We start from the raw sequence: 14,188 nt of genomic DNA, 5'->3' as shown, positions 1-14,188 counted from the left end.
CCATCTCTCTAGCTCTATTTTCACCACACTGGGCACTAGTCACAGAAACCTACCTGCAGCTCCCTAAACGTGCCCTTGATCTCCTGTCTCCATACTTCTCTACTACCGTGTTTCCCCGAAAATAAGACTTCGTTGGACCATCAGCTCTAATGCGCCTTTTGGAGCAAAAATTAATACAAGACCTGGTATCATATTATATTATATTATATTATATTATATTATATTATATTATATTATATTATATTATATATTATACCAGGTCTTATATTATATTATATTAAGACCGGGTCTTATATTACTTTTTACTCCAAAAGACACATTAGAGCTGATGGTCTGGCTAGGTCTTATTTTCGGGGAAACATGGTAGCTGTTCCCTCTACCTGGAATGCCACCTCCCTCACCACTACCACACCCTCTACTACAATTGTCCATGGATTTGACTGTCTCCTTCATTAAACTATAACCTCTAGGAGGGCAACTACTGTGGAAAGTCTTGTAGCCCCAACACCAGGCAAAGTGCTTGGCAATAGTCAACTGCTCAGTAAATTTTTACTAAAAGAATGGAGAGGGTGGCCAGAAGGCTCAGTTGGTTAGGCACGAGCTCTTAACGACAAGGTTGCTGGTTCAATTCCTGTATGGGATGGTGGGCTGCACCCCCCGCAACTAGATTGAAAACAACGACTGGACTTGGAGCTGAGCTGCGCCCTCTACAACTAGATTGAAAACAATGACTTGACTTGGAGCTGATGGGCCCTGGAGAAGCACACTGTTCCCCAATATTCCCCAATAAAAATTTAAAAAAAGAATGGAGAAAGGAATACTATATATCTTATCTATATCAACATTCACATATCCTAGAGGGCAAGTCATTTTTACATCTAGCATTTCCATTATCTTTCTTTAAAATATTAACATCACTTCAATGATATAATAAAATAATTACAAGTTACATTTCTAATTAATACAACTAGACACTTTCTAAGATGGTAGAGGTTACTGTCGTGTCAGCTTATTCAAATTATCTACCAAGAATTTTGTTTAGTAGTTTTCCACTGTCCTGACTATAATACTAGAATTGACTTATTTCACCCTCTACCCATGCAGAGCAGAACTCACTTGCCATGTGAATACGTTAGTTTGTTATTTTCAGAAGGTATCTTAGCCAGAATCTGCTCTGTCACTTCCAGGAAGTTTCCTCCACACCAAGCATGTTTGGCAAGGATAGTGGTTCCCCTGGCAACAACAGCAAAAAGAATGGCCATGGCTTCAATCTATCAAAAGGAAAAAAAGACATATGAGACTTAGAATATTTCTTTAACATGATCTTTCAGAAGGAACTTAGTAACTTACTATCATTAATCAACATCTACCTGGAGACAGTATAGACAAGGCACTAACTGTAATATCAAATGTAACAAATATAACAATATCACAGTCTTGTACAAGCGTTCAACCTAAATCATGCTGATATGCGTACATATATAGAGACATACCAAATATGTACCTGAGTATTTATGTGTGCATATGTAACTATGTGACACACACACACATTACATTGATAAATAGGTTGCATTTATAAATTAGACAGCACAAACTCATTTCACCCTTTGAAAAGCAATGACCACAGATAGCAAAGGGACATAAAGATGTCTTCATCCTTTAATGCAGTAATCCCATCATGAAAATTTATCCTAGGGAAATAGTTACAGAAGTTAGCCTCTAGATTCATAAAGATACCTATTAACACTAATAATAGCCCATATTTATTAAGTGCTTACTTACTATGTCAGGCACCATTTTAAGCATTTTACAATTATCAGCTCGTTTAATCCACACATCAGTGAAAGCATACACTATCATGATACTTAAAATGAAGAAACTGAAGTATAGATGACTTACATAATCTGTCCCAAATTACAGAGCTAGTAAGTGGTAAGAGTTGGGATTCAAACCCACAATCTTATCCCTATGTGTATACTGCCTCTACTAGAAAGGCATTACCCATATTATAGAAACAAAGTGAAAAGGACCCAAACCTTCCACAAGAGAGAAATGCTTCTATAGATTATGGTAAGATCCTTCATAAGCAAAACATTTCTAAAACAATGGAACATGAGGTTAAGGTTCTTTTTCTCTTGTTTGTGGATCTGTACTATTTTTCCCCCAACAGAACAGCCCAGTTTGTTTTATCTAATAGTATAAATATAAAAAGAGATGAGAAAATGCCTTTCTAGTCTTCAACTAACTCTTCAACCTAATGTTATTTGTAAGTATGTTCAGTTTTATCCAATAAGCCAGTGGTTCTCTAACTGTAGTGTGAATGAGGTAGCTTAGGTGGCAGAGTTGAGAGTCGCTTGTTAAAAATTCATATTGTTGGCATCATGCCCTGAAATTCTGACTCGGTAGACCTGAAGAGGGGCCCCGAGCTATGACAAGCCTGCTGGCTGCAGGTGACCCGCACAGCCATATTTTGTGAAACTCGGCAACAGATGATAAAGTGCTTGAGGTCAGGGAACCCACCAATCCCTTCAGGGAATCCCAGCATGGAAGGATAGCACACAGCAGAAGTGCCCATCTGTCTTGTGAACTGAACTCCTCTCAGGGTCTCTTCTTCGTACCACTCTCTAAATGAGGGTGTTCCCAGAGTTATGTCCTCAGCCATCTTCTTTCTGGATTTCTCCTTACACATACGTAGCAAGTTATAATTTCCAAATCACTTTCCATACATCACGTCTCTTGATCCTAAAAGTCTCAACTGACCCTGTAACATGCTCCCAGTATGGCTCCATTTCTTAAAATCATAATCTATACTCTCTCTCTGCTTCTCTACCTCCTTTTAACATCTCAACTTACTATAATCTGGCTTTTGTCCTCAACAGTCCATGAAACCATGCCTGCCAACATCACCAACAGCCTCTATGTTGCAAAATTCAGTGGTAACTTCTCCATTCTCACTCTACTAGACCTCCCAGAACAGTCAGCATCGCTGACTAACCCTCCTTCTTGAAACACTCCTACATATCTGGCTTCTCCTTCTGTCTTCTTGCTGAGTCCGCCTCCTCCAGTTTACCTCTCAATGTTGAATTTCCACAGGGACTGGTTCTGCACTCTTATCTCTAGATGAGCTCATCCAGATTTGCCATTTTAGACGGATTTATTAGCTGAAGACACACTGCATGCAAAAGAAAAACAAAACAAGAGCAGAGCACACCAAAATTGAGGGAAAACCAAAGACAAAACCCAAGGTGCAAGCAACAGCTGAGGGAAAGATGGAGGAATAGGGACCCGCAAACTGGGAAAAGGAGAGGAAAGCCAGAAGAGTGTGGTGGCCTGGAAGCCAAAGGGAGAGAACGCTTTGAGAAGGAACAAGTGTCAGCTCCTAACTGTGTTCACTGATGCACAGTAAGATGACTGTAAAACAGTCACTGAAATTTTATAAGGAAGTAGGTCATTACTTAGGGTCAAAGAGACATGAGGTGGAGTGGAACAAAAACAGAGAAACAGAAACGCAAAATCATATGGTTCCTGACACAGAGAGATGAAAAAGCAGCAGCCTCAGTCCCTCAGCAGCTTCAAGAAGAAAACTGAGTTTGGCCACAACACAAAAACATCTCGTGTCTTAGTGGACCATAAGTTCATTATGAACTGACATGAGGTAATTGCTTAAAATGCTTATGTAATCTTAAATTACATTAAGAAACAGGGTATCTTGATCTCTTTAAGCACTATTGCCATTATACTCTGTGGAGTTAGAACACAAGTGGAATACTGAGTTCATTTGTGGGTATAGCATTTCAAGATTGCACAAAAGGGCAACAGTATGGGTGAGAGACCTGGAGAATGTGTCATTTGAAGAATGGCTAGAGGAACTAGAAATATTTAACATGAAAAAGAGAAGGCTTAGGGGGAATGTGACGGCAGTCTTCAAGTTTATATAAAGTACAGTTACCTGGAACAGGGAGTGCATTATTCAGAATATAACTAGTAACAAGGGATATAAGTTATAGGGAAGCAGTGTTTTGTTCAATAAAAGCAGGCCCCAATTTTAAAATGTCTGACTGTTAAACATCGGGCACATAACAACAGAAACTTTCCTTTCAGATGTCACTAATAGGAATTTCTTACTCTCTCCTACACTGCTAAAAGCCCCACCTATAACGTCTCACGTGCCCCCATTGTAAGTCTCTTGCAATAGAATCTGTAATATCTTGAGTATCGGGATAATAGAAACAACTGTGGTAGAAATATTTAAGTTGGTACAAAAGTAAATGCAGTTTTAAAGGTTAAAGATAATTGCAAAAACCACAATTAGTTTTGGACCAACCTAATACCATGTTTCCCTGAAAATAAGACCTAGCTGGACCATCAGACTGGGTATAATATAATACCGGGTCTTATATAATATAATTTTTTTTTTTGTATAAATGACTTTTTTTATTTATTTTTTTTAATTAATTTTATTGGGGTGACAATTGTTAGTAAAATTACATAGATTTCAGGTGTACAATTCTGTATTACATCATCTATAAATCCCATTGTGTGTGCATCACCCAGAGTCAGTTCTCCTTCCATCACCATATATTCGATCCCCCTTACACTCATCTCCCACCCCCCACCCCCGTTACCCTCTGGTAACCACTAAACTATTGTCTGTGTCTATGAGTTTCTGTTTCTCATTTGTTTGTCTTGTTCTTTTGTTGTTTTTGGTTTATATACCACATATCAGACAGAAAAAGCAGAGAACCATGTGATTTCACTAATATAATTTAATATAATAAGATATAACGTAAGACCAGGTCTTATATTAATTTTTGCTTCAAAAGACACATTAGAACTGACGGTCCGGCTAGGGCTTATTTTCGGGGAAACATGGTAATACTGCATTTGAAGTCAGAAAACCTGGCTCTGCTAATTATTACCAGGATGCGAATGTCTAGTAAACCATAGAGCGCTACATAAATATAATATTCAAAAAGAAAAAGAAAAGCCAGAGAAAAGAGGGGGGGAAAGCTAACGGAATGTAAAGGAAAGCCTTTCCCGACACTGCCCTTCCCTGTTCTCACTCCTTGCTGTCCTAGCGCCGTCATCCCCATCCTACCTCATTCTGCTAAGAATCCTGTATGAGTTTTCTGTAGCTGCCATAAAAAAGTGCCAAAAGCTGCAAGGCTTAAAACAACAGAAGTTTATTGTCTCATAGTTCTGGAGGCCAGAAGCCTGAAATCCAGATGTTGGTAGGGTCGTGCTCCCTCTGAAATCTGTTGGGGAGAATCCTTCCTTGTCTCTTCCTAGCTTCTGCTGGTTTGCTGGCCACCCATGGTGGTCCTCGGCCTCCAGCTGAAGCACTTCAGTCTCTGCCCCCATAGTCACGTGGTGTTCTCCGTGTGTGTCCAGGTCTTCACATGGCACTTTCTGTCTCTTTTCTTCTTACAGGGACACCTATTCCAGTATGACCTTATTTTAACTTACATCTTAATTACTACATCTGCAAAGACCCTACTTCCAAATGTGGTCATATTCACAGGTACCAGGAGTCAGGATATAACATATCTTTTTTGAGGACACAATAAACTCCCATCTTAGAAACTAACTGTTCTTCCCAAATCACCCCTACTCTTCCTCTCCACATACCACATCACCCCAACCTGCCTCCCTCTCCTCTCCAAAACCTCTATCCCATCTCTTTCCTTACTCATTTAAGAGCCCTTACAGCAGTGGGCCAGACAGTAATTCCAACAGCTTGGAGTTAGAAAGGCGTTTCTATTGCCTAGAAGGTTCCAAAGAAAGGACATTTTTGTTCCAGTTGCTGGGATTCCAGAAAAAGATATACTGTGGGGGAACCCAAATGAGAATTCTGGATGTAGTTTCTTTTCTTTTCTTTTCTTTCTTTTTTTGTAAGTATTATGGAAGATTTTTATTTTTTTAAATTAAAATTTATTGGGGTGGCTTTTTTCTTAATGAGGAATTATTATAAGTTGTGGTGAAGCTCTTTAAGTCCATTAAATTAAGGTCAAGTAAGATGCTACTGGTTGGCATAACAACCGAAATATCATAAATAGCATTGTATACAGAGGAAATTGCATCCAGAGGGTCAAACAATAATCTTACAAAGAAACCTTTGGAATATATCCATTTGTGAGTAAAGGACTGCCTGTTTTAAAAAAATTGCTAACCAAATAGCACAACAATGATGCAAATTCCTCCTGGGTGGAGGCATCTTCCAGTGGAGGTTGGAGAGTTTCAGGGAACTGATTGGGGGGAAAAGGCCAAGTCAGTGTTTCTCAAACTCAAGTCTACGTGTTCTGAGAAATGTTTAAATTCTATAGCTTTATTTTGGGAAAATTAAAAAAAATGTATATGAATATTCTAGATGACCCACACACATATCTTATAAATGAGATATGGCACACAATTCAGTGTTCATTTGCATTAGGAAGGCATAGGCAGCAAGAAATTCCCTAAAATGACAATGCTTAATTTTTAATGTCTTAGAAGCATGGCTGGCTGCTCTTACGTTGGCACATCCTAAAATCATAATGACAGTCATGAGTCAAGCACTCTTGTATTCCTGTTGTGTTTTTTAATCAGTTATAAAGATAAAATTTATCTTTTGCAGTAATAATTTACAATTGAAATATATCTGCATGGAACAAAACTTTTAAGAACTGAGAATTTTATCTGCTATTCTGAAAATGACAGTGAGGCAGAATAACATGAACCATGCATTATCTCAGGCTAAGGAGAAAATGATACTCAAAGATGTGTTTGTACCAAGAGGAAACCAAATGATACCATAATGTGCTATATGAATAAAGGTTGTGCAACTGTTCAAACAGAAAAAAGTGGAAGAATCAACTCATTGCATAGCACATGGCAATAGTCAATGCAAAATAAAAAGCAAGCATCCTGTATCATCACTTATATTATTGCAAGGGGATGTATTATGCTAATCCTTGCAAGAGTTGATTAGCAGAATGTTTCATAGGAACACAATGAATACTAAATTTTTCCCACCCTTGTTATCATGGGACATACTATTAAATTGGCCCACTGAATGAAATGGGGGCCTGGCACGCAAGGTGCTCAGGAAAGAGATGGGAACTCATTTTAGGAGGGACCTAAGGAACAAGAGAAGACACAGACATGAGAACAAGCTAGGGAAGGTAAATAAACTAGTCTGATGAAATGGAATGGTCCACATTTGGTGAATGAGAAGGTTTAGGGATAAATCTAATGGCCTTATACAAAGAAGGCCTCGTACAAATTAAGTGATTTGGATTGGATCAAGTAGTTTTTCTCTTTCAGTTCAACACACGTTCTGAGGGTTTACTATGTGGCAGTCATTATAGTAGACACTAGAGACATGAAGAGCCTTGAAAAAAGACCTCTACATTCAAGGGAGTCATACACAATGGGGAAGACAGACACAAACAAATAAATGCAATAAAGCATAATGAGTGAATAATTTAACAATGTACACAATTGTTCGGGAGATTTCTTAAAGTTCTGTGATAATCTCACCTTGAATGAAGAAAAAAGAATGCAGGTGAGAGCCTATGTATCAGGAATTTTCTCAATATACTGTTACAACTATTTCTCCTTGGAAGAGAGGTCAAAATGTCTATTTTATCCTCACTAGGTTCCCAGTGCCCAGCAGTGCCTGGCATATACTATTCCCTCAAATATTTGTTGAACAAATGAATGAACACTGAGTGTGTTTTGGTTTTATATATACTATAAATGACAGATAACTTTATATTCAGTAGGACCTGGCAAGAAAAATATTTTGATTACCAACTAGCTCCCTAAGTAAGGTAAAACGTTGAGCTGAGAATAATCCAAACCCCAACTCTTCTGTCTGGGTCTTAGGAGGAACTAAGCCAACGACAGATAAACCACCAATTCTGATGTAATAACGTTAAGGGAGACAGAAGACTAAAGAACAAACATTGATATGACAGAAGAAAAGAGGGGTATTTATGAAAAGCCTTAAGTCTGGTCACAGATCAAGACTACTCTTGCTGGTATTAGAAATATTCTTTTTGGGTGATGCTCTGAGCCCCAAACCAATTCCTCTGACTTTTTCAAGATAGGAGCCTACTCTGTCAAGTCAACCACCTGTGTTATTTTACATTCACCACCACCACCACCACATTACATGATCTTGATTACTCCTGTTTGCTCCCACACATAAACATGTAAGCTACTGAGAGTAGTGATCTCCTATGTCTTGTTTCCAGCTATATCCCTTGCGCTTAGAAGAATGTCTAGCACATATTACCTGTTCAGTAAATATCTGTTAAACATATAAGTGGGTATGCTCTCAACCACAGCCATTCAAAGGGAGAAAATGTCCCAAACATGACAGTATCCTCTGGGATCAAGGGTGGGACAATGGAGGTACAGATAGTTGAGAGCAATGAATAAGACAGAAAAGGATTTGATAACTGATTGTTTGTGGGGATTATGGGAGAGGGAGATGTAAAGCATGTCCCAAAGAATCTATTACATGGTCAGAGTTGGTCAATAATAACAATGACGCCATACAGGTCTAACGCTGAGAAAAAAGATCTGGGCGGAGATAAAAGTTCCTATCACAACTGAGGTAGAAGAATGTCAACACTGGGTGGTGGAGAAAGGGCACGCAAAGGACTAGAAACCCACGTGGGAGCTCAGAAGGAGGAGATGAAGTAGAAAGTGACGTCATCGAAACAAGGGCGTAGCGAGGAGTTTTCAGAAGGCTGAAGAGATGTCAAGAGATTCAAATGCTATAGAGAGGTCTTGTAGAACGCGAGCTGAGGGAAAGTTAACATTTTTCCCCTTTCTGTAACAACTTAAGTGACGCATTCTGACACTCTTTAAGTCGAGGCCATTTCAGTGGCATAAAACGCACTTCGCCAAAACTGGACCTGCCTGACATTTCGAACTGTCGACACCAGAGAAGTACGTCACCCTTGCGCTGCCTCCTCCTCCCACCCCAGTACGTTCCGGTCGACACCTCTGCTCTCCCACCGCCGTCATTTCCCTGCCTTCCGCTGAGCGCGCCCCGCTTCATTTACCTGTCCGGGCACCCTCTCAGAGCGCGCGGGCTCGGGACTGAGGGGCGCCGGTCAGCGCGGCGTCGCCGACCGCCCGCTCCCAGAGACGGTAGGGACCGGACACCGCCAGCTTCCGGGTATAGAGCCCCGCCCGCGCGCGGCCTCCTGGGAATGTGCGCACTCCTCCAATGGCTGCGGGCGGAGGGGCGAGGCCTGAGCGTTCCCAGCCACCGTACTTCCTAGGAGCCGCACTGCTTTCTGGGAGTGGTAGTTCCGACTATCATACGCCGAGTCTGTCACACGTTCGTTCAACTCTTGTAAACAACGGCAAGCACTGTTCCTCCGGGAAAACAAGAGGATACAGGGCCACAAAGAATTGGCCAGCACTGAGTCGGCGTGATAAATGAAGAGTCGATCTTGTCCCACCATCTCCTCGCTTAGTCTCAGCAGGTTACGTCGCCTATTTCACAGACAGAATAGAATTCATCTGACAGGAACTCCCTGTACTTCCGCCACGAAAATTTCTAACCTCCTTAGACCCCTCACAGTCTTCTCTCTCATTCTTTTGCAGCAGCAGTAGCAACAACAACTACTACTACTACTTTGATCGAAGTTCCTCTATCTGCTTTGCATCACTATTCCCTCTTACCAACTCTGAGGCTAGCTCCACTGATGAACGCTTCTGTCTCCTGACACATCAATGGTGCCCTGCTTATTCACTCTTTATTGTCAGCATTTAAAGATTGTCAGAGTTTCTCTCATCTAAAACATTCCAGAGTCACCTTTCTCAACCCTACACGCCCCCCCCCAAAATAAAAACACTCACCACAGCAGACTTCATCTTGTTGTCTTCCTCCCACCTCTCCTTTCCAGTCAAAATTCTCAACGTAGTTGCTAAAATAAATGGGCACTTTTAAACTATTACCATTCTTCAATTATGCCGATTTTACATTGATTGTTCCCTCCTCCTTGAAACCTTCTGTCTTAGTTCGAGCTGCTTTAACAAAATACCGTAGTCTCTGGATGGCTTAAACAACAGAAATTTATTTTTCACAGTTCTGGATGTTGGGAAGTTTCAGACCAGGGTGCCAGTATGGTCAGGTTCTGGTGAGGACCTGTTTGCTGGCTCACAGACTGCTGCATTCTTGCTGAATTCTCACAAGATGGAGAGACGTCATCTCTTTCACATCTTTTTTAAGGGCACTCATCCCATTCACGAAGGCTCCACCCTCATGACCTATCACGTCCCAAAGGACCCACCTCCTAACACCATCGCTTGAGGATCAGGGCTCAGACACATTTGGGCGGGGAGCACAAACATTCACTTCATAGGAGCCTCTAGTCTCTTAGCTCTTTCTAAGATGTTGCACTCTTCCTGGTTCCCCTCTCACTTATGTGACATAGCCTCATTTTCCTTTGAAATATTCTTGTTTCATAGGACTCCGCCCTAGACTCTCTTTTTTTCTTACTCTTCACACTTTTCTTGGGTGATCTTAACCATTACCATTGCTTTGGTTGTCATCAGTATGCTGATTAATCCCTCAGATTGCAAGCCCAGACAGGACTCCTATAACCCAGACTGGAATATCTCATGACAGCTGGGCATCTCTTTCAGGCACCTAAAACTTAACGTAGTACTCATTTGGCCTAATACATTTCTACTCTCTTCTCTCCCATAACCTGCTCCTCCTTCTGTAATACCATCTTGGTGACTGGCACAACCACACAATCAGTTGCCCACACTAGAAAGCTGGGTATCATTTTGAATGCTTTCACTCTCTCAATGCTCACATCCAAACAATCACCAAGCCATTTTAATTCTATCTTCTAACTAGTATCTCATTTGTCAAGCTTCAGTTTTCTCATGTTCAAAATGAAGATAATAGTACTACCTGTATGCAAGGATTGTTGCAATGATTAATAAGCAATAGTACCAGACAGAGTAAGCACTCAAGGATACGTAAGTATTTATTGAACAAGCATTCTGTTTATCATTAGTTCTCCTTCGTTAGGTCTTGCATGATAGCTAGCATTTACCTTTATTTAGTTTATATTTAGACAGAAAGGGAAAAAAACAAGACATGATGAGATAATTTGTGCAAGTTCCCCAAACTCTGTCTTGAGTATTTTTTCAAGTATGACAAAAATATAGTACTGGTTATGAGGCACTATACACAGGGTTCTTCTCTAATGCATACAGGATATACTATCCTTTAGTTATTGTTATCAGTTCTGGATGGGCAATAGTGTGTTTCACCGAAAATAAGACCTAACCGGAAAATAAGCCCTAGCATGAGTTTTCAGGATGACATCCCCTGAATGTAAGCCCTAACGCATCTTTTGGAGCAAAAATTAATGTAAGACCCGGTCTTATTTTCAGGGAAACATGGTAGAGAAACAAGTACATTCAGGGAATCGTGAACAAAATGATCTGGGCACTAGCAATCAGAATTAATGTCTCTGTACCTATTGTATCTCCTTCACCATCCCCCCTTTGTCACTTGATATTGTCTCTAAAACAAAACCTGATCACTTCAAAATCCTACTTAAAATTTTCATTGGCTCCCCATTATGTAGAGGATACATTCTAAGATTCAAGGCTCTCCTACCTTCCCTGCTTCATATTCTGCTTCTCTCACCAACACACCCTGTGTTCAAGCCTCTGCTCCTCTATGGTAGTATTCACTCATCCATGCATTCACTCCTTCAGGAAATGTGTACTAAGTGCCTACTGTGAGCCAGCCTGTTCTGAATACTGGAGATATAATAGTAAACAAGACAGACAATGTCCTTGCATACACGGAGTTAGCACTTCAATAATATGCTCTTTCACACCTCAGTGCCTTTGCACACGCTGTCCATTGTCTAAATCTTATTTATTCTTTAAGACCTGTCTCAAATAGCATCTCTTCATTTTTGAGCAAAGTATATGCTGCTTTTTAAAAAAATTTTATCCACCCTCTGCAAAGGTTTGCTTTACATATTAATTTATTTTTATTCGATACCTATACTTTGAGAGGCAGCATAGTATCTTAGAAAGAGAAATGAGTTTGGGAGCCTAAATCACTCCATATTCTCTCCGAAAGTAATATCTGTGCTCCAAAATTTGTATCTCTAGCCTAAGCCGTTATATTGGGAAGTCAAAGAAGGTCTCTCTGAGGCAGTAACACTTAAGCTGAAACCTGAACGTCAAGGAGGAGTCAGCCACAAGAAGAAGAGAGGGAACAGAAATAAAGCCAGAGTGACTGATGGTAGCAGAAATAAGGGGAGAGTGGTAGGAGAGAAGATCACACTGGCCTTCTTTCTGTTCCTCAGATACGTCAAGCTCCTCCACATCTTATGATCTTTGCACCAGCTTTCTCTGCTTGGAGTTCTGGTCCCTCTTATCTTCTTGTGGCCAGAGAGTCTTGCAAGGCTAGAAGAAGGTGTTTGGATTTTGTTCTAAGTGTAATGGGAAATAATTAGAGAGGTTCAAGCAGAGGTGCGATATGATCTGATGTATGAGTTTTAAAAAATTTATCTGGCTTCATTTAGCATGTCAATTCATTGTCTATCCTAGCAATAAATTAATATGTACAGTTTTCAAAATATGTTGGGTAGTTTCCAAGAAAAAATGCTTCTGGATGTGTACACTAAAGTACATGCAGAACCATTGAAATAGGTGGTTTTATAATTTTCAAATTCAGATGTTCCGGTACCATTTCATCAAGTTACTGAAGAATAGAATCTTTCTTTTTATTTTTACAACCCATATTTTAGATAGTTTGAGTTTATGGAGTAAAGGTTCCAATTTCCATTTCAGTTCCTGTATCTACCAAGCCTGGAATTATAGAACTGATGGCTTAGATAGCCTATTATAATCTAGTCCCCTAGTTGTACACATGATAATTTTTCCGGTCTTGACAAAGATTACAAAACTAAGATGAGATGGAACCTGGATTACAAATCAGCTCACATGTGCTAGATGCTCCGGAAATGTCTGTTGGACTAAAATACGACACATACACACACACACACGCACACACACACACACACAAACACCGGTGTTGTCAAAAATGTATACAAGTGGACATTTTGGTCAACGTTGCTTAAGCAGTAGTTCGCTGTAATCAGAAGTGTCTGGATGCTGATGGTAACCACTTTGAGCCCCTCTTGTATTTGCAGTCATCAAACACGACTTGTATTCACCTTTTGTTATCGGCGTATATTGAGTATTATGATTTTAATACAGTCTTTTTCCTTTCTTAAAATGTGTATACATTTTTTGGCATATATATATATATATATATATATATATATATATATGTATATATACACATGTATCTGACTGTCTCTTTGGCACCAAAATCATTCACATTATTGCAGCTTTTCACTGATCATGAGTGTTGTTTATGTCCTTTATCCTAGATATTAGGATGTGGGCACATTTTCTTCCTGTTATTCAATACTCAAAACAGACCTACCTCAAGAATGTCTGTTCTCCTTTGAAATTCCCAATCAGCAGAGGGAGGTAACATGTTGTCAATATCTACAAAATCTTTGACCTTTTTTTAAAATTAAAGTTTATTGGGGTGACAATGGTTAGTAGTTACATAGATTTCAGGTGTACAATTCTGTATTACATCATCTATAAATCCCATTGTGTGTTCACCACCCAGAGTCAGTTCTCCTTCCATCACCATATATTCGATCCCCTTTACCCTCATCTACCACCCCCCCCACCCCCCTTACCCTCTGGTAACTACTAAACTATTGTCTTTGTCTATGAGTTTTTCTTTCTCATTTGTTTGTCTTGTTCTTTTGTTGTTTTTGGTTTATATACCACATATCAGTGAAATCATATGGTTTTCTGCTTTTTCTGTCTACTTATGGACCTTGGGTTCAAAGAGCATTTTATGAATTTGACTCCAAAGGCAAGGGAAGTAAAAGCTAAAATAAATGAATGGGACTATATCAAACTTAAAAGCTTCTGCACAGCAAAAGAAACCATCGACAAAATAAACAGGCCACCAACTGAATGGGAGAAGTTTTTTGCAAACAGTGCCTCCGATAAAGGGCTAATATCCAAAATATACAAGGAACTCATGCAACTCAACAACAAAAAAAACAAACAACCCAATTGAAAAATGGGCAGAGGACCTGAAGAGACATTC

At 39.8% G+C, this 14,188-nt stretch overlaps 1 protein-coding gene across 5 annotated transcripts in view; it reads right to left on the bottom strand.

Annotated features, from left to right (window-relative positions):
- The window catches only part of VAMP7 (vesicle associated membrane protein 7), a 43,318-nt gene extending 34,108 nt beyond the window's left edge, over nucleotides 1–9,210 (bottom strand). For 2 of the 5 annotated variants that reach the window (XM_019716087.2, XM_074323253.1), the window contains exons 1-3: nucleotides 9,057–9,185; nucleotides 3,071–3,172; nucleotides 1,117–1,271 (exon numbers count right to left, since the gene is read on the bottom strand). In XM_019716087.2, the coding sequence (XP_019571646.1) occupies nucleotides 1,117–1,262 (146 nt within the window). In that variant the 5' untranslated portion in view covers nucleotides 1,263–1,271; nucleotides 3,071–3,172; nucleotides 9,057–9,185. Of the gene's footprint in view, nucleotides 1–1,116; nucleotides 1,272–3,070; nucleotides 3,173–9,056 lie in introns of all 5 variants that reach the window. The other 3 variants (XM_074323252.1, XM_019716086.2, XM_074323254.1) reach the window with 2 other exon arrangements.
- Nucleotides 9,211–14,188: the final 4,978 nt, after the last annotated feature.

The sequence above is a fragment of the Rhinolophus sinicus genome, chromosome X (genome assembly GCF_036562045.2).
Source record: "Rhinolophus sinicus isolate RSC01 chromosome X, ASM3656204v1, whole genome shotgun sequence".
Lineage (NCBI taxonomy): Eukaryota > Metazoa > Chordata > Mammalia > Chiroptera > Rhinolophidae > Rhinolophus > Rhinolophus sinicus.
Note: the sequence above shows the minus strand (reverse complement) of the source record. Positions and strands in the feature narration are given on the sequence as shown.